The following is a 25734-nucleotide window of genomic DNA, read 5'->3' as shown; positions in this document are numbered from 1 at the left end:
TCCCAGTCTGAGATCCTGAGCACTCCGGAGAAGGTTTTTGTCCAGGATATCCCTGTAATTGTCCGCATCCATTTTCCCTCAATAGCAACCAGTCGTCCTGCTGTTATTCTGAATGACAGGATCTGAATACTTAGAACCATGTGATATTTCAGTTTTTCTTTGTTAATAAATCTGCAAAAATGTCAACAATTCCATTTTTTTCTGTCAATATGGGGTGCTGTGTGTACAATCATGACGGAAAAAATGATTTTAGCAAACAGCTGCAATATAACAAAGAGTGAAACATTTAAGGGGGTATAAATACTTTCCGTAACCACTGTATCTCCCAGCTTTTCTACAATTATATTTATGGAAAAGTATTCATGAATCAGAATCAGAAAACTTTATTAATCCCCCTAACTTTATTACAACATTTAGCATGCACCCTTATCTAGTAGCAGACACTGTCCAGTTACAATCAGTAGTTCAATTCACTTGAGCAACTCAAGTCTCTTGTTCATGGACACAGTGTTAGTAAGTGGGGTTTGAACCTGTGACTTTGTGGTCATCTGGGTCATAGCGAGTGTGTTACCTACTGGGCTACTGTCACCCTTTTCATGGTTCTTCAAGTTTGATGAGGTTTCAGAGAAGACACAAGTGTTTTCTGTTTGTGAAAAAGTGACACTGTGTTTCAGTTTTTCCTCATTAGGTGGCAGCATATTCTCATTTTATGCAATTTTATGCTGTGCCGTGACCTTCTCTTGCAGGCTGAGTGTGTGGCACGGTTACTCCACCTCATCTCGACATATTTACAGCTATGTAACCAGAGCTCTAGAACACACTCAGAAGTACAGAAGGCAAACAACTGAAGGAAGACAGTGAGCCAGTAGATACACTCAGCTCATCATTGTTCTGGTAAGGGACAACAATTGCATATTCTCAACATTTAATATTTACTTGCAAACAGAAACAGACCCTCTCACACTTGTTACTGTGTTGGTGTGTGATAGACACTTCTGCACAGCATTACATGGCTTTTTTTGCAGGGATTGATGCTTATTCATTCATATTCATTCAACATTCATATTTTATCCAGTTTGCATTTCACTTAGCCAGAATGCATTACATGATTTTACAGTAATGGCATGATCACATGAGTCCAGTGGGAAAAGACCTGACACTTTGCACATTAATTCAGACGGGGTACAGTGTTGGTACCTGATTCACACCAGGCTCCACACCTACTTACTGTAAATTACGTCGATGGAATGAGTAGTTTTACCGTACTGTCAACTCTTACAGGCCTGTCGGGACTTGTGATGAAATGTGTGGACATCTTCACACCGATTGTGTGTGTCTGTGTTTTTCATATCTTTACACATAAAATTTTTTTTTTTTGACAAATGGCACATTTACAAAATCATTTGACCATGCACAAAACTCTATGCTTCAGTAGCATTGCTTATTAGTACCTCTGTAAAAAAAAAAAACGAAGGGGGTGAATTCAGCCAAATGGCAGAGCAGGGGTGTTAAAGGGGGTGTGGCCAATGCAGAATAAAAATAACACTGCCATGTCATCGTGGCAGTCTGTCTCTGTCAAATGCCGGAGGTACAGTGACAGCATCGCAGCTGATGTAAGAAAAGGGTGAAAAAAACCTCAAGGGTCAACTGTACCCAGTGCAGATGATGATGACCTCGCAAGAACAGCAAATGCGGAGCTTGGCCGTGTTTTTAACCGTGCGCTAGAGGAGAAACAGAGAGGCAGCAAGACTGGTTTTGGCAATTTCCTACATGACCTTTTACATAAAACCAGAGTAAGAAAACATGTAGAAATATTTCGTCAAATTGTGTGTGTGTGTGCGCTACGTTGTGCTATATAGAATCACATGACTCACTTCCTGTATTTTGTAATTGTTGTACTACCTGCTGTTACAAATGACTGTTTTTGTTCAACTATAATGAGCAACATATTACTGACAAAATGTGTGTGTGTGTGTGTGTGTGTGTGTGTGTGTGTGTGTGTGTGTGAGACCAGTTTTGCCCAGTCACTTCCTCTGGCCTGTTGCTGTGGTCAAATGCTCAAGGTGTCCAAATGCTCTTTTGTGCTGAAGTTTAAGTCCGCAGTAATCTCTCCCAGCAGCTGCTGAGCTTAGAGATCAGAGAGCGCTTTGCTTTTCTGTACTAGCACCAGCTCAGACGTCTGCCAGTCAAAAACATTCCCTGCTCTTCTCGCACAAAGCAGAGTAATGGAGGTGGTCGGTGAGTGGAGCTATTTTTATCCTTTCTATGACCAGATAAGTTTCAGAGAGTTGTGTTATTAGGCCTGCATGTGGATGTTCTGAATGAAGACACTTTCCAAAGTTGACTTTGGAAGCCAATGAGCTGAGAGCTGTAATGCTTCAGCATGTGCTGGGTTCTTATCATTGTGAAGATAGCTGTCTGGGGCAATGAAATTCCATGTCAGCTCATCCATTTTTAAATTCTGTAAGGCCCATTGCATCCCCACCCCCTGTTTCTATCATGTTTTCTCTCCCTTCAGAATCAGATGGATGGAGTATGGATAGAAGGGATTTGGATTTTGTTTCTTTTAACACGTTCATACTTGAGCTCAAGATAGGCTGATATCAGACCCTTAAGGCTTTGAAACCCAAAATCATGAAGAGCTCTGCTCTGAAATGTGGGTGCTTTATTATGTGATATGAAATAAATTATGAGTGTTTTCCATCCTCCAGCCTGAGCTGCATTTTAGTCTGTATCAGTGCAGAGGGATTTCATGTTTCTGCACTATATAGAGACAAGTCGTAATTAGTTTACATTTAAAGCATTTATCAGATGTCCTTATCCAGAGCAACTTACAATCAGTATTTACAGGGACAGTCCCTCCCTGGAGACACTTAGGGTTAAGTGTCTTGCTCAGGGACACAATGGTAGTAAGAGGTGTTTGAACCTGGGTCTTCTGGTTCATAGGCGAGTGTGTTACCCACTAGGCTACAACCTTCATGATCTTATACTTTGACTGGACAATGTGAAGGGACTTGCACATGCACCTAATAACAACAGAAGGGATCATTATTTCTGTTATATTTCAATTAGAAATGCAAAAAAAGCAGGGTCTTACATTACAAATCTCAGAAAAGGTTCAAGAATAGATGAATAGTGTCCATGGGTCAATTTGGCTCTCTAAAGCTGTCCCTGTTAAAGTAAAGGCTGTTGGAGGGGGGTGGCGACCCATTTTACATTTTGTGTGGTATATTTTAATTTGACTATTTGGTCTTTCAAAAAAAGGGGCCACCAAGTTCCTGGGTTCAAATGCAGTCTTGGATTTGTGTGTGTGTATGGTTTGGTGTGGGTTTCCTCCAGATTCTCCAGTTACTTCTGCAGTCCAAAGGCACATACACTAGGTGATCTGGTGACTAAAGTCAAAGTCAATAGTCAAAGCAAACTTTATTGTCATCTTAGATATATATGGTCCAGTATACAGAAAGACTCCAGTTACAGTTAAACAAGAAACAAATAGGACACAGAGTCGGCATATATGCATGGAATGGGCATATAAAAAAACTGGCCAGATCTTCATGTGTATGTGTGTCCTGCAGTAGGCTGCTGCCCCACCCTGTACTAGCTTTTGGTCCCAGAGCCACGGGCTCTGTAGTCTGAAGGCTCCCTGTGATAGTTGACAGATCTTGGATCAGTTATGTTATTTAGAAGATAATGTATTGAGCATGTTAACATGAGGGGTGTGACACCACTTTGGTTTATGATCAGGACCGGCTGTGCCATTTGCTTGTTTATTCTCTTGCCATGAATGTCGAGCAGCATTTTCCACAGCGACTGTGTTTCATTTCAACAAGAAGTTTTTTTCCCCCCTGGAAAGTAATCTGAAAGAAGATCTGCCCCCCCCCCGTGAAGCAATCTCTTGAGAAAATCACATTTTCAACTAAAAAATAAGTGACATACTGTCACCATCTCCTCTCCATCACTTCTCACCCCTCTGACAAGAGGGAGGCAATAGCAGAAGTGAAATGGAATTGCATCGTTTCGTCATGTGCTTCATGCTCTCTGTACCTGCTTGTCTTCATGGCCATGTAGAACGTCCCATGGGCAACGGTAACAATCGACCGTACAGCAAAGCCCTGCCCCACCTCAGCCCACACGAACCGTGCCAGGGCCCAGACCCGGACCCGCACCTGGTAGGTCCGCTGGAACTACGGAGGGAGTGTGCGGATGTCCTGCGCGGCCGTCCCGCCCTCTTGCGCCGGGACTTTGTCTCTGTGAGCGAGGAGAAGTCGCCCCACCAGCCCTTCCGTGTCATGCAGTGGAACAGCCTGGCCCAAGGTGCAGTAGGTCTTGTTTTTAGCCCCAGTCAACTGAATAGTATTAATAATGTTGAAGGATATGGTAGCGAGCCAGAGCAAGGCAAACTGCGGTCAGGATCTGGTCAAGGCAGATACACAGATCTTCTCTGAATAAATAATAAATGTAGGATATCAATGCAATGCTAATTTTTTTTTACATCAGACACACTTGACCATCTGTACATGGACAACATGTCTTTCAACCCTAGCACTCGTTTTTTGAGACTAGATTTATGATCAAAGTCTGTGTTGTTGTTTCTTTTTCTCATCTTCTTTTCTGTTGATCTGTTAAAAAGGAAGAACGCAGGATTTTTTTATGTTTATCGACAATATCCAATATAGCACACTATATCAAATAATAAAAAATATGACTCAGAGGTCATGTGGGATTTAAACCGATCCCACCGCAGAATATCTGTTTGTTAGGTTTGTTATCCACTAGGCTAGCTTCTTTATGATCCTTAGGAATTAAAGAAATCTGAGTTTCCATACTGTTTCCATAGTGTGTGAATGAATGACTGTTGCATCTAGTGGCTTAGAAAGAATTTTCTCTACAATGGCCCTGCCTCAGAGTTTAAGGACCCCCTGACATTAGAATTTTTTCAGGTGTCTAAAACCGTAATGACTTTAGCTTCTGTAGACCAGTCACAATGAACTGAGGAAACATGAAGAGGCAATGATGTGATTAAAATGATGAAACAGCAATTATCACTTTATGCTAACTAAATATGATTAACATAAACGCAATAAAGAAATTAAAAAAACACTGAATTGTGTTAAATTTGAATTTGTAAAAAATGAGACATTACAAAATTATTATAAAAATAGACATAAGATTCATAAAATGTTTGTATTGAATTGTTAAAATAAAATTATGTATGTCAAGGTAGGGCCTACGCCTGCTTTTAAAAGATGTCAACTTTCTCTGCCACCATCAGGTCCTTCCATGGACCTCGTGGAAATTAAAGCTGCATTTTAAACTGATGTCCCCCTGTTCTTGTTGCAGCTCTAGGTGAGGGCATGGACAGTTTTACCCGGTGCCCTCCAGAAGCCCTGAACTGGCCCGAGAGGAAGTACATGATCCTGGAGGAGATCCTCACTTACCAGCCAGACATCCTGTGCTTGCAGGAGGTTGACCATTACTTTGACACCTTTCAGCCACTTTTGGTTCCTTTAGGATACCAGGGGAGCTTCTGTCCCAAACCCTGGTCGCTGTGTTTGAACGTGGCCAACAACAATGGGCCAGATGGCTGTGTGCTCTTCTTTCGTTGTGATCGATTCCAGCTGCGGGGTATTTCCCACCTTCAGTTATCTGCCATGGGACTCAAGACCAATCAGGTGGCCATAGTGGCCACACTGTGTTGTCGAGCAACAGGCCAAGTCTTCTGCATCGCCGTGACGCATCTGAAGGCCCGGAGTGGCTGGAAGGACCTTCGTACCGCACAGGGGGACGATCTGCTTTGCAAACTCCAGAGCATCAGCCGCAAGGCAGCAATAAGCACAACAGGAAGTGACACCTGCGTCCCTATCCTGGTGTGCGGAGACTTTAATGCTGAACCCTCTGAGGTCATTTACCACCTTTTTGCCACATCCACTCTTGGCTTGGACAGTGCGTACAAGCACTTAAGTCCAGATGGGCAGACCGAACCTGCCTACACGACGTGGAAGATCCGGAGCAGCGGGGAGAGTTGCCACACACTAGACTACGTTTGGTACTCACGGGACCACTTCAGTGTGCGGGCAGTTCTGGACTTCCCAACCGCTGAACAGATCGGGCCAAACCGCCTTCCTTCCTACAGCTACCCATCAGACCATCTGTCCCTGGTGTGTGACTTCAGCTTCAGTCACCTACCTGAATGATTCAACTCTGCAGGCAGATGGATTCCGGGGGCTGGCCTTACACCGGAGCCTTAGTGACACCACGGGTGGTTTACTCTCAGGAAATGTTTCCAATTGGAGAATTTTTTTTTAACTGATATCTATTTAGGAAAATTATGGAAAGATTCTCATGGGACAGCATCTGAAAAAGCTTAAACACTGAGCAGGAGTGAGTGCTGCTTTCAATCAAGACACTGAGCCAAACAGGTTATAATAATTATAATGAAGTAATAATAATGAAACCAGAATTACAAAAAGATTCTTATATATAGTGGCTTAACCAAAACATAAAAAGATTATGGAGGCGTTTTATAATACAGTTAGTTTGGTGCAAAAAAAATGAACTGCACTTTATATGCTAATGGGTTTCTGCATTAAATCCATTGTTGATAAAATGCTTAGAAAACTTGCAGAATGTTGTGCTGGGGATGTCACTCTAAGAAATAAAAGGACACAAGAATTAAGGTTATTTTATGATAAGCGTAGGCCTCAAATACACGTGGGCATTATACTTTTTACAATTTGGAGTGCAGCTCATCAATATGCATCCTTATGAAAAGTTGCATACAGGATAGTACCAAATCTAATAAATGACTGTTCATCATTGTGTGGGTGTTATCATCAAACTTTCATGCCTCTACTTGTCTGTACCCTTCGTCAGAGTACACACTTATTCACCAGCTCAAAATGAACGGCAAAGGGCTGAGTGAGATCCGAAGAGCCAACGTGGCGCAGCCCTGTAAAAGACTGTTGTGCTAAACTGCCACCATTTGGTTAAAGATTGTAACTGCAGTCTGGATATTCAACTTGCATAAAAGTCACAAGGATCTGCTCTCAGCTCAGGGTGACAATGAAGCCCATGTCAAGGAGGACAGGACACGTAAAATACAGTTTCAATTAAAAGGTGGGCTGTGTACCGATTATAATCAGTCTATTTTAGCCCTGCCTGAGTCACTACAATACAACCATTTAGCTGATTCTTTTTATCCTGAGCAAATTACAGAAAAGGACTGGGATAGAGGTGGGATAGAAAGGGCTGCTGAAATTCAAAATCATATACAGCCCATCAAGAGTGTGTATATATACACATACACACACACACACACACACACTCTCAATCTTTCCACCATATGAGAACAGCCTAAGAAGAGTCTAAACTGGGATTGTGTAAGGTCACAATGCAGTGCTCTGGGTGGTAAATATACCCCACAATGTTAAACCAATTATTTAAAAACCAAAAAAACATAGAAAGAATTGAACTAATGCCCAAGCTGGGGAATTTTGTAAAAGCATCTGTGTGGAAAATCCTTGAATTACGGTATTTATCAGACGATCCTGAACCACTTACTACAATTGTGTCCCAGAGTTGCTGCAGGACGACTTTCCCTGTAACTACTGGTTGTAAGTGGGGTTTGACACTGACTGGTTTCTTACTTAACAGGCAAGTGTGTCACCCACTAGGCTACTACCACCCTGTCCATCTTACCTGAAGTAATACATTCATGAAATTTGTAGATCACACAAATAAAGACCACAAAGGGATTTGAATTGTTTCTTTTATATTTAAGTAAAATCTACTTGAATACACTTTGAAACAAGAGTACAACAAAATAGAATATACTTCAAATGTTGAATATACAAACTAGCTCATTCTGAATGCAAACATCATCCTCTCCCCTTCTCTGGGAAAAAATATGAATGCCAAAAAAAAAAAAAAAAAAAAATGGCAGGATAGCAGTCGCCACAGTAGCGTAGTGCTGCAAACGTGACCTTTTGATGAAAATCATTTGAACCAAAATAGTTGACAGTGGCCTCCCACTCCAAGCCCCCTGCCCGACTGGGCCGACTGAGGTCTGATTTACAGTGAAGTCTTAGCAACAACAGACATGACGGGCCTCCATTAAGAGGTTGAAAATATCTTACAAAATGTGTTGCAGTTATAATACTGTGTTTGGTAAAAGGTATCAAAAAAAGGTTAACACAAAAAAGCTTGGTATGCTTAGCATGTAAATGAAAAAAGTTAATCTAAGGCTGCTGTCAATTTCCGTAAACTATATAGCAAATATATACAAAGTCCCTTTTAACTTCCCTTGATGGAGCCAGCCTGAAACTCAATTGACCGATCCAAAAGTTCCTGCGTGGGTCACTTAGCACCAATACCAATGATACCATGTGTGCACAGTGATAGTCGAAACAATTTTGCTGGTTTTTTTGCGTAATATATGCAAACGTTTTTGTACAAGATGTTACAAATTTCTTTTAATCCATTTTCACATTTGGTTTGATAAGTATTTGCTTTAGTGTTCCGCTTCTCACAGTTAGCGTCTACGAAAGAAAATGGAAAAAATACGTAGTGTTTAGCAATTTTGGTCCCATTTGGCGATTGACCCAGGTCATTCCTATGATTTGAATTCAGATGCACTCAGGCACATGGGGAGAAAATATGGTCCTTCTGGCCTGATTCAACCATGGGCTTGATGTTAAAACAGATTGTGAGTTCTTGACTTTTTGAGTCTGACTGCAAATCATTGTAAAAATGCAATAAGGTCTTTTATAACTGTACATGGCCAATGAAAACTGCAGTCTGGCCTTCTCCTGCCAGCGTGTGCAGAGGTGTGCTGTGGGACAACACTTCTGCATCCACAATAACACTAGTTCCCGCCTTCAGCATTCAACCTCCTCTGCTTTGGCGGGAGCTGCCTCTGCCTCGTGGCTACAACTGTCCTGGCTGGCCGCTGTCTGCAGCTGTGCTGCGACAGTCGACGTCTGCGCAGGCACCACAGACACCATTACAGTCTGGACTGCCGGCGTGTGGTCTGTGGCGGCCTGCGGCTTAGCTTCTGATGAACCGGCGGACGCTGTGGTAACCACGGTGCCGACCAGTCGGGCCACCGGCGCTGACTGGCTTGTCTGGACCTGTATGTGGGCTTGAGCCGAGAGAGGACTGCTGCTTGTGCTCTTGGGCGTCTGAGAGGCAGAAATGCTCTGCTGCTGTGCCGGGACGGCCAGCCGCACTACCTGCGCCCCCTGAGCGACTGACACAGGGGTCAGGGCCCGCACTGCCAGAGGAGCACCCATCAGGTTGATGCCACCTGCTGAGCCGCCAACCAGGGTGGGCTTGGTTTGCAGCTGACACTGGGCGAGCTGGGCAGCTGGGATGGTGATGATCTTGGCAAGCTGAACCGTGATCTTGTCCCCGTTCTCTGCTGTTGCAGGTACCATGGTGGGCACCGTCTGAATGAGCACTTTGGGGGCATTTGTGCCAGTCCCTGTGGCAATGGAGGTGGGTGCAGTGGTCAGAAGGGAAGGGTTGGGAGACTGCACTGCTACCGTGGAGATTTTCTGGCCAAGGGAGGTTGTCATGACGACAGGCACCTGCATAGCAACCCGGACAGTCCTGAGAACGAAAAAAAATGTTTAACTAACAAATTGAAAAAGAAAAAATAATAATACTAATATAATAATACTGTCAAGTCATGTTTCAAAAGCAAAGTGTAAAAGATAAGCCCACCCATGCCAAGGGCAAGTATGTTAGCTATTACACCAGTATAAAATTATCACGATGAATGGTGCTTGCATCGAGAGACTAAAAGCTTTACAAAAATCTACAAACTAGCTGTTTGCACTGTGGCTAGACACCATAAATAAGGGCGTAAGAAATACCAGATCAGCACTCCTGCAGTGTTAGACTCAGTAGATATCCAACACACATCCCTTACCTGGGTACTGAGGCATTGGAGATGATCGTGGTCGCATGGGATGGTTGCGTCTGTGAGGTGTCTGCTGCCGAAACTGTGACTATACGCTGCAAAGGCGTGGTGCTGAGGGTGGCAGTGCCCTTTATCTTGGGTGACACATTATGGTGGACCAATGGACGTCCACCTGCACCCCGGAAGATGCTGTGTGTTTTGGAGAGGTCAGAGGTCAACAGGGCCTCACCAGTCAAGGGCACACGCTCATAAGATTTTTCCAGGCCTGCCACCGCCTCGTCTCCTTCGCCTGGATCTGACTTGTCATCATCAATAACAACTATGTTCTTGGGCATCTCTTTAAACTGGTACACCAGACGCTGGCCCTCCACTTTGGCTAAAATGCCTCTCTGGTAGTAATACCTGCCAGAGAAGAAAGTGGGGGGGGGGGAAACAAAACATTTTTAATAAGCCCATTGAAATTAAAAAATAATAATAACTTAAAAATCCGAACTTAAATTGTATATTAATATAATAGTTTCAAATGTAAAAAAAAATTTCAAAACACACAAAGTAAATACTGAATACAGCATAACTATTTATTCTTAATAGAGACATGTGTAGTTTACCTGAGAGCTCGTCCCATGGTCTCGTAGTTCATGTCAGGTTTGTTTTTGTGCTTGCCCCACAGTTTAGACACAGCCTTAGAATCCACCAGCTTAAAGATGCCCTTTTCTCGCTGTGTCCATTTGATGTACCTGGGGCAAGTGTTCTTATCCTGGAGCAGGTCCAGCAAGAACTCCCACAGGTAGGTGGTGCTTCCTGGAAGGCCATCATGAGAAGAAAACAATCAATAACCACCCAATGGCTTTGAATGGCTTCAAAAAAAGGTCCTTCAGTTGTTCGACAAACACACATTGACTGGGACACACTAGTTACTTTTACTGGTGTAAATATACTGGTGAACAGGTCAATTTCAGGAAGTAAAAATCATTACTTGATTTCCTCATTAAAATTTGCATGAGGCATGTGTACTTTCTACCATTTAGATTTTGACTTAAGTCACTATGCACATTGACTAGTTCTAAAATTGTACAATTTCAAACAAGGAGTATAATTGAACGGTTTGAAGTGCTACCAGTGACTTGTTTACAAGTCAGAACCCACCTTTTCCCTCTCTGGGTTTCTTTTTGATGCCGAAATCTGGCGAACCATTTGAAACTGATGTCTGGTGCATCTTAGGTTTCCGACCAGCTATGGAAGAATAAAACATCAGGTGTCAAGAAACTAAATATGAAACATGAATAAATAGGTGAATTTAACTCAAATAGGGCTATGATTTGACCCAAATCATGAAGGAAAATATCAAAACGCTCAGCCGTTTCAATACCTCAAGCACACAAATGAATAAATCCACACTGCGGTACCCACTTAAAAAAACCTGCGGACATTTGGGTCCCATTGTCCATACTTTTTAAACCCATAGCTGAGAATTCCTTTTCATCCCCTGAGAGAAGAAGAATCTCTCAGGTGAGGGATTTGCTCACCCTTCCTCTTTTTAGCTGGTTCAGTCTCCATCTCCGGCTCCTCTAGCAAAGCCTCCACCTCCATGGGCTCGGATTCCTCAGTGCTCACCTCCACCACAGTCTCAGACAGCACATCTGGACGCATGGCTGCATGCAGGAACTCTGGTGTGCTCACGCAAGGTGGGACAAACACATCTGCGCAGCCAGGAAACGCTGGTCAATCATAAATAATACTACACATATTATTTATTTCATTACTATAGAATTATCATTTAAATAATTGCAAAAAATACAAATTATGAGAATGAGCATCTCTTAGTACTGAATTAATCTTGAATAGACATTAAACAAACTAGATGAAATAAAAACTAAATATTCAGTCTACTGGATGTTTATTTAGCTGTGGCCATAACTGTGCTGCCTGGAGGCCTGCCTGCTCCATTAGCTTTAAAAAAATAGAAAAGATAAAAACAGTTTGTTGGGAGTATGGGTACCATATGGGACCTGGAAGACCAGAAGCAGGCAGCAGGCGGTTTACCTGGGCTGCGGTCTCCTCGTAGGCTGGCAGGAGACTCCATGTGGAGCAGGGCTTCTGCTGCCTCAATGGTCTTATCTGAGCAGTGTACATTAGTGCTGTGGACCGATGCTTCCACTGCAAAGGAGAGAGACAAATGGCACTAATGAGAACTAAGCTGCAAAAAATACATACAAGTAAGTAAACAGTAATCAGGAAACATACCGCCATATTGGTCAGTACCCCAAATGCTACAATGCTCTTTACTTGTGTTGGCCACAAGATGGTGCAATCATGCCAAGATGGTTCTCAAGAAAATATATGAGAATGTTTTTTTATAACATGTACGTTAATGCATTTAATACGTGTAATAATTTTTAATCTAAAATATTGTTGCGTAAAGTGTACATTCAATATTATATATTTTATTTTTTTTTTGCTGACAGGCAGGCCTGTTTTCAAATTTGACGAACTCGTATGCTATGTAAAAAAAAAAAATTCCATACAGTTGCTTCCTTTCCATACAATTGCTTCAAAAGCACTTCCACAGAGCTCCAAAGTAAGACAATTCTCAACTTTTGTACACTTACATTTTTGTCTAACAAACCTCATGAGTGTATATGTGTCAGTTTGCTTTTAATGAAGTGAAACCTAAATATAAACAGATAAAGTGATTCTATTAAATAAAATGTATTCTAGTACGTTCTACTAATATGGAATATACATATAAATTGTCCACATTGGAATTATAAACCTATAGGCCCATAACGTAGGGCATAACTTGGTCCTTATTGTGGACACAGTTGTGGTCAGTGTAGAGATGCAGCACCTGCTCCCATCAATCCCAGCATCCATGGTTCATATTTCCCCTCTACTGGCTTGCCCATGTTAGGCCATGTGAAGCAGTTGTCTGCTATCTTTAGTCACTCCACCTCTTTTCTCACACACAGTCAAAGTGCTATGGGCTCATAACAGACCCAGAATACTACAGCTCAATTTACAACATAGGCCATTGGGTCTATTTATATCATTTGAAACACTAAAAAGAAAAATCATAATGGCCACTAGAAGAAATAAAAATAAGGTATAAGCATTTATGGGAATCAAGGCTAGTATATTTCACTAAATATCAACAAGCAACGCAATAAAAGCTGGAATTCTAATGCATTCTAATAGTGAACAAGGCTTTCGGAATAATAAAAAAAAAAAAAAAAAAAAAAAAAAAAAAAAAGACATATACCAATAAATAATAAGATGGAAGCTGAAGATTTAAAGAAGCGCTCGTGGAACTATTTTATCGAGAGCATCCAACAGAAAGTAGCGCTGTCCCTCTTGACTTCCGTGTTTACACTTACGAGTCTTTCCCTCCAGTTCTTTCCGAAGACACTCTCGGAGCTTCAACGTCAATCAAGCCCAGCGAGGAAGCGCATTGGCCATCGCGTTAGTCCCCGCCTGCAAGAGGCCGCCCCTTATTGGCCCAAATACAATTTTCGAACGCAAGCACCGTACAATTGGTCAGGCGGTACCCTCACTAAAAACTACACCCGCCCACTTGAATAACAATGCTTCCGCCATCAAAATGCCAAGTAGCGCGCGACTCCGCTTTTACAAATGCGGCTGAAGATGTATTGTAGAGCTCGTGTCCGCGCTAATTTGCGCACAGCTAGCAGCTAACGCTCAGAAAGGCCTTTAATTCGACTGTAACGCGTCACAGCCGAGCGTGGGCCTGAGAAGTGTGGTCCTGCTCGCACAGCCGTGGGTCGGAATCCTTCCCACGCTTAGATAACGGGACCACTCCAGTCCTCACAATTTCACCATCGCACAAAAATACAACGCACTGCACACGTAAGGACACGAAACGTGGCCGACGTCAAGAACACGACCATTGGGAACACGCTAGCAACGTGGATAAAATAGTCCGCGACACCACGTTTAATTTAGGGGAAAGGAAACTACAGATTACGGACATTCGAGAAGTCCGATCGCATTCGCAACAGATTGCCGGCATTTTACATATAAAACACGTGCAAGAAGTCACTGCTTTTCGGGCAAAAATAAAATAATAAAAGTGTGTCCTTCCGAGTGAGACAGCGTGGCAAAGACGTAGGAAAGACAACACATCGCACACTTCCTGGTTTTCCAAGCGGCGAACTACTTCGGAGCCAAACCCGTTATTTAAAATTCGCTCGGGAAATAAGGGCGCTAAAAGACTATGCAATCGAAACAGTCTGCAAATCGTATTAAAATGTTGCAACATGCACCCACACATGAGACTTTTTGGCTCTTTAAGATGCAGGAAAAAAAATAAGCAGCAGCGCCATGCAGGTTGCCAACCAAGGTGATCACTTCCTGATTTGCCCTCCATTACTTCACTGAACAACTTCACCGATCTCAGCGCCGCAGCCGGCACACAGCATAAACACTATCAAAACAAGCACCCACAACGCCGCGGGGAAACGATCCGAATACATTACCTGCCCTAATGAGCAGATCGAGCTGGTTAGCGGGTCCCTCATGCAGCGACGTCGCCATGTTCGTCCAGAGGTGCAGATTCACATTGACTTACATTGAAACGCAGCGAGAGCCACAGTTTAGAGATCACTCCGCGGCGACAGGAAATCTCTTCAAATTCAGCCAAGCGCGCAACACGCCCCCGGGCCGAGCGTGATCCTTCCGCGCTAAATACAGGAAATCCTCCGCACTCAGACTATTACGTCGGCGCGACGTCAGCAAAACGGAAGCGTTTCATGACACCAAGTCGTGAGATATACTAAGCGCGGGGGTAATCATTCATACACATTTATTTTTAAGTAAATATTACACGTGCACATTAAAAGTGTTTGCATCGTTCACCGCAGCATTGTCGTTTAAAGTTTAATACCACTCGGAGAGGTATAGAGGCCTAACCACGTTCTAGAAATAAGCTGCCCAAATAAATACATGTGATGTTGCAATGGTAAAATATTAATTTCATAAAAATTTAGCATTTAATAAAAATTGAGTCAAGCCTGAATCATGAGTGACTCAGTGTCTCGAGTAATACTTGGATCCGTAAGCCAAAAAAAATTTGTAACATTCCATTCAACAATGGAAAAAATTAAAACCACAACGTTTTGAATGGCTTTGACCTAACGTGCTATAATTAATTAAAAAAAGTTTAATTAATCGCGCTGGTAACAAATCCACACAGAATGGAAGCAGTTCTGCGTGGACGCTACTAGATGTCTCCCTTGAGCTGTGCCTCTCACCCCAAAGCTACTTTCAGTCAGATTCTACTAAAAACTACAGAACAACAGATCCGTTGAAAAATTTGCCCCACAGAACAAAAGGAAATGATTATTTAATTATTATTAAATAAGCCTAACTGTCAAATAATTAGTAAATAAATATATGCTAGATTTACCCCCTCCATATACAGCAAAGAGCCACAAGAGGGCATTGGTTTTGGATGATACACTTTGGAGTGGTTTGCACTGACGCATGTGCTTTTGTTGCATTTTATGCATGCCTAGTTATGCTTAGGGTGTAAACTCATGAGTGAGGTGTAATCAAAGAGTGTCCTATGTTTTAAATATTTAAAGGGCCATAAACACAAAGCATTTATTATGATGGGTAACTGTTCCAGAATTTTCTTTTGCTACCCTTTTGTCAGCTACAACAGCTGAGACAACTAAATGTTTCTTGAAAACCATGCATCTAAATAAATACAATATTAATACAAATTAATAAATTAGTAAAGCAAGCGTGTAGTCTTAGGGACAAACAGATTTAACCAAATTCTATAAACTGTGAAACATTACATTATATTAAGTATTAAGTCACAATATGAAAATCATCACCAATCAAAAGGTGTTAAATAATAATCCAGCAAGTTCTCATACGATGACAACAGCTTCACACAAAATTAATAGTGCTGAGTTGGATTTGTTTCTGAACGCTGATTCTTGTTTGCTTATGTGCCACTAAATCCTACTATCCTACTTTTTTGGTTACATGAACAGCAGTCAGACCTGAAAGAGGTAGATCAGTGTCAGTGTGTGTGCTGAGAATGACCGTCCTCACCTGACTCAACCACTTCAGTCTCCACTTCCTGTTCCTGTGCCACACCTTGCATCAGGTAGGTCTGATCATCATAGACAAGCACTTGTGCAGCGAAGCACTGCTCCAGATGCCCTGCACTGGGCACTGGCTCCACGACCACTGCTGGGTACTCCACTTCAACCTCCCCCTCCACTTCTGCCTCCACTTCCCCCTCAACCTCGCCCTCCAGCTCCGCCTCCAGCTCTGCTTCACACTGGGCCTCCTCCTGCAGAATTAAACAGATCAAACAAACAAAAGCACACAGATATTGCAATTATTCACAGCAACATCTGCAGCGGGTCAAAGATATTCAGCAAAAAGTTGTTTTAAGATGCAATTTTAAAAATACAATCATCACATTGTGCCGACCAAAACACACTAAGTGTGCACTTACCTCTATGTTTTTACCAAATCACAAGTAAAATGAATGACAGAATCATAATGGCATCTTGACAGAAAATACACTGCTCAAAAAAAATAAATAAAAGGAACACAAACAACACAATGTAACTCCAAGTCAATCACACTTCTGTGAAATCAAATTGTCCATCTAGGAAGCAACACTTATTGACATTCAATTTCACATGCTGTTGTGCAAATGGAATAGACAACAGGTGGAAATTATAGTCAATTAGCAAGACATCCCCAATAAAGGCGTGGTCCTGCAGGTGGAGACCACAGACCACTTCTCAGTTCCTATGCTTTCAGGCTGATGTTTTGGTCATTTTTGAATGCTGGTGGGGCTTTTACTCGAGTTGTAGACTGAGACGGAGTCTACAACCCACACAAGTAGCCTAGGGGTAACACACTCGAATATGAACCAGAAGACCCGGGTTCAAGTTCAAGTGTGCCTGAGTAAGACACTTAACCCTAAGTTGTTCCAGGGGGGGACTGTCCCTGAAGCTACTGATTGGAAGTTGCTCTGGATAAGGGCGTCTGATAAATGCTCTAAATGTAAATACAAGCTGTGGCAAGGAGGTTCGCTGTGTCTGTTAGCGTAGAGTCCAGAATATGGAGGCACTACCAGGAGATGTGGCGGAGGCCGTAGGAGGGCAACAGCAGGACCGCTACCTCCACCTTTGTACAAGAAGGAACAGGAGGAGCTCTGCTGAACCCTGCAAAATGACCTCCAGCAGGCTATAAATGTGCGCGTGTCTGCTCAAATGGTCAGAAACAGGCTCCATGAGGGTGGTGTGAGGGCCCGACATCCACAGGTGCAGCAGGTTTGGCATTTGCCAGAGAACCCCAAGATTGCCAAATTTGCCAATGACAGCAGGTTCACACTAAACATATGTGACAAACATGACAGAGTCTGGAGAATGTTCTGCTGCCTCACTCCATCCACCAACATTGCACCAGACTGTCCAGGAGTTGGCCAAAACCATCCGCCACCTCATCAGGAGCTTGTCCAGGCGTTTTAGGGAGGACATACAGGCACGGAGGCCACACACACTACTGAGTCTCATTTAGACTTGTTTTAAGGACATTACAGCAAAGTTGGATCAGCCTGTAGTTTTTCCACTTTCATTTTAAGGGTGACTCTTAATCCAGACCTCCATGAGTTCATAAATTTGATTTGATTCATTCAGATCTATGATGTCTTATTTTTGTGTTTCCTTTTTTTTTTCAGTGTATATTTGGTAAACACAGGTAAACATAACCTTTTCTGAAATCTAAATTGTAATTTTTCCCCAATCACATCATACATCTTCAGGATTTATTTAAATAAACAGATAAAAATGAATGACTGATCTTAGAGACAAGCCTTTTTTTGTCAATATGTAATTCTATAAACAGTTGGGAGCACGGGAAAGATGGGACAGCTTTCACACACCCTACTTCCTTGTTCTGAATAATTTTAACTGTCCCTGTCAAACCGGCACACGTGCAGTACATGGTAGCATTTTCGTCAGGAAAATATATGATAAAATAATGCAGAAACAATGCCAGAATTGTAGCATTATAATGAATTGACATCATCTGTGCAACTGAAGTGACAATCACTTCACTATCTTTATGAATGGGAGATAGAGGAAACAGAAACCACTAAATTATAAAGCAATTAAATGAGAGTAAATAATGTCTTAGTCAATGAAAATGAAGAGTATATTTTAGTATAGTTTTTTATCTTGTAAACTATATTCAGTCCCATTTTTATTAGCTAATAATTAGTGGTGGGCCGTTATCGGCGTTAACGTGCTGCGTTAACATGAGACACTTATAGCGCGATTAAAACGTGCTGCGTTAACATGAGACTCTTATCGGGCGATAAAAAAAAAATATCACCGTTAATCTATTCACAAAGTTGGGTTGGGAGCTGGGTCTATACTACACAAGCTATTGTGCCGGAGTTAAATGGTTACACTAGATTTATAAGTATATTTCTTCTTTCTCGTGTCTTATGTTCTTATTTCCTAAAGACTTTTTTTTTTTTTTTTTTTTTAAGACCCGGTTCAGGTCTCTTGGACACATGGCGTGAGCTGTGAGAGGTGCGTGGGGTTTGTGTGCAAAAAGTTATTTCTTTCATTTTAATTTATGTACATATTAGGAATATTTTGCTAATTTTTTTATGTTCTTTTAATACTGTATATTGTAGAGAGAGGTGCAGAAAGACGCGATATGTGACGCGATGTTCTGACACGACGTTGCTTTTTGTACAGAATACACTTTGCACAGAAAATCTTTTGGGTGTCAGCTCATCATTTGTGGTTCAAGAAACGAAATCAAAAGTTACACAACGCAGAAGAAGAACCGCTACACTATGATGACTTTCACCTTGATATTTTAGCGCGGATGTATACCTAGCCGAATTGCACTGTAGGGGGCGAAAACGAGTCTTCGAACTGTGAAATTACCACATCAAACGTGACGTGGTAACATGGATGCAGCTATTTAACTGAATAAACAGTTGGTAAACACAAGTACATCTTATTGAACATAATTTATTTTCATCACCAATTATTATAGTAGAACAGCTTTCTCAAGCAGTTTGTGATGCATTTTGGAAACAGGAGATGAGCCCCTGGTCTAATGCGCCACCTGGCTTGAGAAACCCGTTCTCAAAGATTTACTTTTAGTCATTATTTGGGTAGCACAGATATTCTGAATGCCTTCGGCAGAATTCAAATGAGCCATTTTAATCTAGATTAATGTAGATTAATCTAGAATCAAGATTAATTTTGTTTACTCTAGATTAATTCCAAGATTACAGTGAGATTAATCTAGATTAAGAAAATTAATCTACGCCTACCTCTACTAAAAATATTATATATTTACTGGTCACATTTAAGTTGTGTCTCAATCTTAATATTTCGACATACATTTTTCGATATTTCGACATAAATTTTGTTGATAAAAACACTAGTGCATGGTTCTTTATAGTCCCTTCTTCCTCGATTTCACTCTTTCTATCTTTGCTCATGGTATACCTTCAAGCCTTTTTATGATGAAATGATGAGTCTGGCATTCGCAAAACACTCCCAAATGTAGAATGCAGACACCTCCCATGATCTTAAATTCAAGTTTACTCAATAATATCATTCAAAGGCAAAACAATGAGAATTGTTAATCCTACACATTCTTCAGAAATCAAGCATTTCACACAGCAGCGTTTCCAGTCCAGCCTGCAGGAGTGTTTCTCTAGCCTGCGGGTATTGCATTGAGGAAGCTCAAAGCGGTGATCCAGTTGAACTAAAAATGTTTCAATTCAGGAGATTAAAATGCTTTCCTGACTTGAATGAATGATTTTGAACTGTGATAACCCAGGGCCGGTTAAACGTGCACATGCTGCACATTGACATTGACTGCGTATGAAGTAGGGCTGTTGAATTCAATGCATCGCGATGCAGATTTGGTTAATTATGAAGCTAAATATCTTTAATTGGAAGACACCAATTCCTTAAGCTCACATGGTACAAAATAGAATCATAAAGGTCAAATGATTAAAAAAAATTAAAAAACATTATTTACACATATACATTGACTGGTCTGAAAACATTATTTGTTGGCATTTGCTGGTGAACTTCAGTTACAAGATTTATTTCTGCTTCCACTTTCAGTCAAGACATGAAACTGAAAGTGAAGTGATCGTTATTGTGAAAGTGCACACAACAAAATGTTTCCCCTATATTTAACCAAATCACCCTCAGTGACCTCTTTTGACATTAAGCCCACTGGAGCAAAAATGATACCAACGCATTTCCAAGTAATGTCCCATTCTGGGATGCTTTTAACATGGCCAGGGTTCCCCAAAGACTTTCATTAAGATAACCATCTGCTGCCTCACTGCAACAGACCGGGGAGACTTTACTGTCCATTAAAAACACATAAGGACTGTCTTCCACAGCTAATAAAAAAAAAATAACGTCTATGGCTTAGGGCTGGGTGATATGGCAAAACAATATATGTCCCATATCAAATGATGGGATATTTCGATTGATCTGATATTGCCAGACTATAAAGTTTATAAACGTATAAACAAAAATAAATACCCCCCTCGGCTGATTTCAGCTATTTTGCTCTTTGCTAGCTTTACACAATTCACCATGTAATGTGGTAACGTGTGCTTTTCTTCCGTATTCCAGTACCTCAGCAGCCCAGACATCCCAGCCTGCAAAAACCTGCTAAACCTGTAGTCTCAGGTGAAATTAGTTTTATATCTTTGTTTTTTGGGCACTCTGTCTCTGTTCTGATGCTGATAACAGTTGTCAAAGTTTTTATAACTTTGATCCTTGAGAAGTTAAATAAAATTTGGTTTACTTAACAAAATAGGCCAATCAGGATGCTCTTTGTCCAGCACAGGCTACATGAACAGGCAACAGACACAGACTCTCTCATTCAGTCTTGTCTCAAGGGCGCGATGCACATGCTACTGGCTCACGTGCATGCTCTTGTTTGCTTGCTCTAGTTTCTGAGGTATTTCACTTTATTTGCTGGCATCAGGGAGACGATATAAACATGCTGAAATTTCTGCTGTTTTTCAAAATCATGATCATTGAAAAAATCTGAGCACCGAAATAAATGAATTCTATCGCAATTTCCACACTTTTGTGGAGCTTGACAGTTTGTAAAAAAAAAAAAAAAAAAAAAGAAAAAAAAAAAAAAAAAAAAAAAAGCAGGCTTGTCCTACAGTATCCTCAATTTCTGGATAATAACCCCAACGTGTACTGTTATTAGGCTTACAATGAGTTAACTATAGTTTAAAGCTAACCTGCAATTAAATATGAGAGGTTGAACATGGTTATTAGACTCACAGACAGACAATTTGTGGCCAAGCCTCACCTGTGGGGGGTCTTCCACCACTGTGACATATTCCACCACTGATCCTCCACTGTCGACCAACACTACTGAAGTCATGGCTCATACCCCGGAGCAGCACGCTGCTCTCACGCTGGTATCTTGGTCTGAGACCCTCTGGTAATGCAGCTGGTAGACCACTCAGTGCTGGAAAGAGAATCAAATATTTGGGTCCGGCAACAGAAAACAGGCACATGCATATCAACCTAAAATATAAATGCATGCTATTGTTCTGAAGTGCTCTAAAGTGCCACGTATATCTATCCATTTTCAGGTAATACTTTTCAGGTGAGGCTGGGGTTCTGGTCATGGTCCTTTCCACAATCCTCCACTTTCTACAAAATCATGGCTGCAGGAAACTGTCTCCACCATGCCAAAGAGGAACTCGATGCCAAAACAGGAAGAGCTTCAATTACCCCCTCCCACCCTGTCTCCCCATCTACAGGACATAGAACCTAGACGCCATGGCAACAGTGTCCAGGGTCACAGTGTTTGGGCTTCCGATACCACCTACCATCTTTCGGGATGTGCCAGACTTGGCCTAGAGGCATAAGGGAGACTAAACTCACCTTTTCCACACACTGTTCCAGCACCAAAGGCAGACTGCTGCGCCACTGACACCATCCTACAGACCTACATCATTTCACTAACGTATTTATGAGGCCAGACGTCACCACTGGCAGAGTCTGTGCACTTTTAATGGGTTTTGTTTGCAGAGTGGCGCTTCAGTAACAGGCTGGGGTAGGAAAAGAATGTATATTTACAGCGCTGAATCATGTCTGGTGATGTTCACCTATAATATAAATGTTATTTTGTAGATAATTCAAGCCACCTCATTTTAACTAAACCTCGGCTAACGTGCAGGACGTCAGTAGACATTTCTCACGGGAAACACCGTATCAGTGTTTACAGCAGTGAAAGATTTTATTTATTTATTTATTTTTACAGCCAGTAGCAAACAGTATGTCTTTGTGCTGAACGGACAGATGTACTCCCCCGTCCAGCACTCATTACAGTAGCAAAAGAGCAGAAAGATAGGTCTACATTAGGACGGAGGGGTGTGGCTCGTTCGTGTGACTCAGCAGAAGTCCTGTGTGCTGTGAGTCCACACAAACGCAAGCGAGTTTCTCTCAGATCCCACAGTCAAAGTCAACCATCACGGCTTTGTTCACGAAACGGCTTAAAGGTTTGGCATTCATGACGTATTCATGAGAGTTATTGTTGCTGCCCTGTTTGTAGGATGAAGAAATTTAGTGGAAAAAAAAAAACTTGATAGTGTTCAATCACAGATCACCACAGAAATATCAGAAAGTACATGCATAATTCACCACCAAACAAAAGGTTTGGGGAAAAAAAAATGATGGAAGTTTCAGAAAAGTTCCATCGACACAGAGCATGAAACAACTTACTGACAAATTCGGCAGACTTTATTCTGAGGATGAAGCAGTTTGCCAAGCCGGCCATTCCCAAAAACATCCATATGCCGTGTCCAGGTAACTCATTCCCAGACAACAGCGCCAGGCGGGCCACAAAGTTCCACCAGAGATCCACCCATCTGAATCGGGAGAGATCCCAACATCCAAAAGAGCTTTCGTCCCCCTGGCAGGCAGCTTTAGAGACTGAGAGAGCGCCTGCAGCTTCGTATGGCCCGCTCTCATTTTTTTTTGTCTCTTCCTCTTTATTTCCTCCCTCGGTTCCTTTCTTCTCCCTTCCCCTCTCCTTCTCTCCTCCCATCATGCGTTTCCTTTCCTGGTTTTACTCTCTCGCTCGCTCTCCCTCATATTGTCTCCCTCTTCTCGTCTTCTTCTGGTCTCTGGGCAGAGGTGTGGGTGAGGTGGCGCGTCAGGAAGCGAATCAGCACCTTTGGTCACATGGACAGGGAGGAGAATGTTTCGAGGCGGCGTCACATGCTCCCACACAACTGGGCTTTTGTGTCTGACTGACTCCAGTGATGCAACAACGGGCCATTTCACACAGTCACACCCCTAACGTACAGGCTTCCATCCTGAATTTGTGCGTGTGTGAGAGACACACAAGCGTTCCACACACACAACGCCAAGATGCTGCAATTTAAATTCTACGCTTGCCCTCAAACATGTCGTCCACAAAACACACGTCTACTTAAACAAATTTGCACCTCATCAGATTTTACGATGTGGGTGGCTGCATCCAGATCCATTCCTGGAGTTAAAATAAAATTCCATACAACCACCCAAATTTACATTGCTAAAAGAACACCTGGAAACGGAAACATTTTCATGGAGGGGATCACGGCAAAAGCAACCTTTAATCTCAGTGCAGTATATGTTATCGACATGCACTTTGCTCAACTCTTACGGATCTTAACAGCATCTTTGTGTAAAGACTCCATGTTGGATTAGATTCCTGGTACTCCCCAGCCAACAGGGTTGAAATACCTAACAGATAATTTCATGAGAAATTCACGAGCACAAACTCATACTACAGAGACATTTCCATTCACCCAGTGTGTCCATAAATGCAGGTGTGGCTCTGTCTGTCTCAAGTGACAAAGAACAAGCCCCAAAGAAGCTGAATCGCTTGTCTCTCCTTCGTAACCACGACAACCAGCCCAAACAGAGATCATGGGACAAGTTCACCAGGCACTGCCCCAAAGGCCAGATACGCACGCCAGTGGACAGATCCATTTACTCTGCAACAGCAATCGTTCTGCCCTGCGACCATCTCCCGAGGGCCATTCTTCTGCTCTTCCCACATCGACGCGCGGAAACAAATTCTTCATCTACAAGAGCAACACAAAGGGAGAAACAATGGCTGCGCCAGTCTGACGCTCCTGTTAGGAATGGAGAGAGGGGGGCAGGCAGGAGCAAAGTCCTGTGGCGTTCAGGAGTTCACGTTTACCTGCCACAGTCTGCAGGTGCATTCATGGCTCGATAAAGACAAATGGACTCGTAACTGGTCCAGGGTGCAAGGCACACCAACGTCATCGAAATGAGGAAAACAAGTTATAATAAGCGAAACGAGTTATAATAAAATAGTAGATGACCAAATCCGCCTGGAATATTTATGGTAGCGACGTAACTCTACCCGGGTATGGTTAAGGAGTAGGTCGCGTACACACACACACACACAGACGCACATATATGATCGAAGTATAACTCTGCTCCCCACCGACACGCAGGTTCCCTTCCCGCGCCACGACGCAAGCCCAAGGCACCGACGCGCACATGAAAGTTTATCCCCGCACGGCGCAACCAGTGCGGTTTACCGGTCCGCTGCCTACCGGTGCTCGGTGGCGCACAGTCGGCCGAGTTTCTCACGAAGCGAGATGCCCATAAAAAAAAGTCTCACACACACACACACACACGCTTGGATAAAGATTTAAATAAATAAATAAAAAGTATGCTGTTCATGAAAGGGACACAAACAGGGCTGGCTATCCGAAACTGGAACATTAAACACGGCTAGCTATTGCGTTAGCCTAGCATCTAATTGCACCGCGCAGAGTTAAGACGCGTGGAGGCGGCCAGAAACACGCGGTGGTAAACAAGCCCTTCGCGGCGGAGGGCCGCGCACTTTCCCGTCGGACGGTGAGGTGCGTGCGCGTTGAAAGCGCCGAGTAGCGCTGGCCGTCTCCGTTAGCCGCTTAGCGCTAGCGAGCTAACGACTAGCCAGCGGGCTAGCTACGCTGTCTGCCCGAGTTCAGTTCGGCCCGTCAGAGCCCCTAAAATGCAAAGATGGGACACAGACGAGACAAAAGTGTGCCACAACCACGAGAGGAGTGGCGGACCTACCTCGCAGCGGCGTGCAGGGGACGTCCGCTCGTTTGCCTGCAGGAGAAGGGGCCTGGCTGCAGCGGCTCTGCTGCGGCGGGGCGCCTGTGACAACCCGTAACCTCTCCTCCGCCCGGGCGGCCGGGGCTAGCTGCGCTACTTGATATTTATCTGCTGCCTAGCTGGGTGTTCAGTGGTGGGTTCAACAGACAGGTCCTCTGGACTCGGCGCGTACGGCGAGCGTCCGGATGCCCGCACGGCCCGGGATGTGCTCAAGTTTTCTGCCGTGTTTTGGAAAGGGTTTGTTTCAGAGCTCCGTGCAGAATCGGGTCAAAAGCTCACAGCCAGCCGGAGAGTGACACACAAGCTGCGACGTCACACAGAATAGAAACACCCCCCCACCGACGACAACACACACACACACACTCACTTCCCAGAAATTACACTGCCGAAATGACTCTTTGTGCGCGGGTCCTGCTCATTAATCCGGTTATTTACTACCGATTTGCTCTATTTTGCGGAATTTCGCTCCTGCTCTGTTTGACCGAGACATCGCGTTATTTACGCAGAGCGCGCTGTTCCATATGAAGAAAGCAGCTGGTGTGATCATCCAAGCCTACTTTCGTTTGTAAGGAGTGCGTAATGTGCGTACTGAGCGTAGTGAGA

At 42.9% G+C, this 25734-nt stretch overlaps 2 protein-coding genes across 8 annotated transcripts; one reads left to right on the top strand and one right to left on the bottom strand.

The window, feature by feature from the left end:
* Window positions 1-776: 776 nt before the first annotated feature.
* On the top strand, window positions 777-6912 carry noctb (nocturnin b). 3 transcript variants are annotated; one of them, XM_028977422.1, is made up of 3 exons: window positions 777-894; window positions 4069-4314; window positions 5341-6911. In XM_028977422.1, exons 2-3 carry the CDS (start codon window positions 4077-4079, stop codon window positions 6192-6194), a joined length of 1092 nt encoding a protein of 363 aa, XP_028833255.1. In that variant the 5' UTR covers window positions 777-894; window positions 4069-4076; the 3' UTR covers window positions 6195-6911. The 3 variants fall into 3 exon arrangements, with proteins under 3 accessions (XP_028833255.1, XP_028833256.1, XP_028833254.1); XM_028977423.1 differs by lacking the exon at window positions 777-894 and adding an exon at window positions 1219-1793 and having other exon boundaries at window positions 5341-6912; XM_028977421.1 differs by lacking the exon at window positions 777-894 and adding an exon at window positions 1805-2238 and having other exon boundaries at window positions 5341-6912.
* Window positions 6913-7912: 1000 nt separating this feature from the next.
* Window positions 7913-25689, bottom strand: elf2b (E74-like factor 2b (ets domain transcription factor)). 5 transcript variants are annotated; one of them, XM_028978409.1, is made up of 9 exons: window positions 25090-25689; window positions 21302-21463; window positions 16004-16247; window positions 11966-12079; window positions 11449-11640; window positions 11069-11155; window positions 10531-10723; window positions 9932-10324; window positions 7913-9609 (listed from the first exon to the last, which is right to left on the bottom strand). In XM_028978409.1, the coding sequence occupies exons 2-9, from the start codon at window positions 21374-21376 to the stop codon at window positions 8877-8879; spliced, it is 2031 nt and encodes a 676-aa protein (XP_028834242.1). In that variant the 5' UTR covers window positions 21377-21463; window positions 25090-25689; the 3' UTR covers window positions 7913-8876. The 5 variants fall into 5 exon arrangements, with proteins under 5 accessions (XP_028834242.1, XP_028834245.1, XP_028834243.1 ...); XM_028978412.1 differs by having other exon boundaries at window positions 11449-11622; XM_028978410.1 differs by lacking the exon at window positions 25090-25689 and adding an exon at window positions 22726-23772.
* Between the last annotated feature and the right edge of the window lie 45 nt (window positions 25690-25734).

Source organism: Denticeps clupeoides, chromosome 4 (genome assembly GCF_900700375.1).
Source record: "Denticeps clupeoides chromosome 4, fDenClu1.1, whole genome shotgun sequence".
In the NCBI taxonomy this organism is placed as follows: Eukaryota; Metazoa; Chordata; class Actinopteri; order Clupeiformes; family Denticipitidae; genus Denticeps; species Denticeps clupeoides.
Note: the sequence above shows the minus strand (reverse complement) of the source record. Positions and strands in the feature narration are given on the sequence as shown.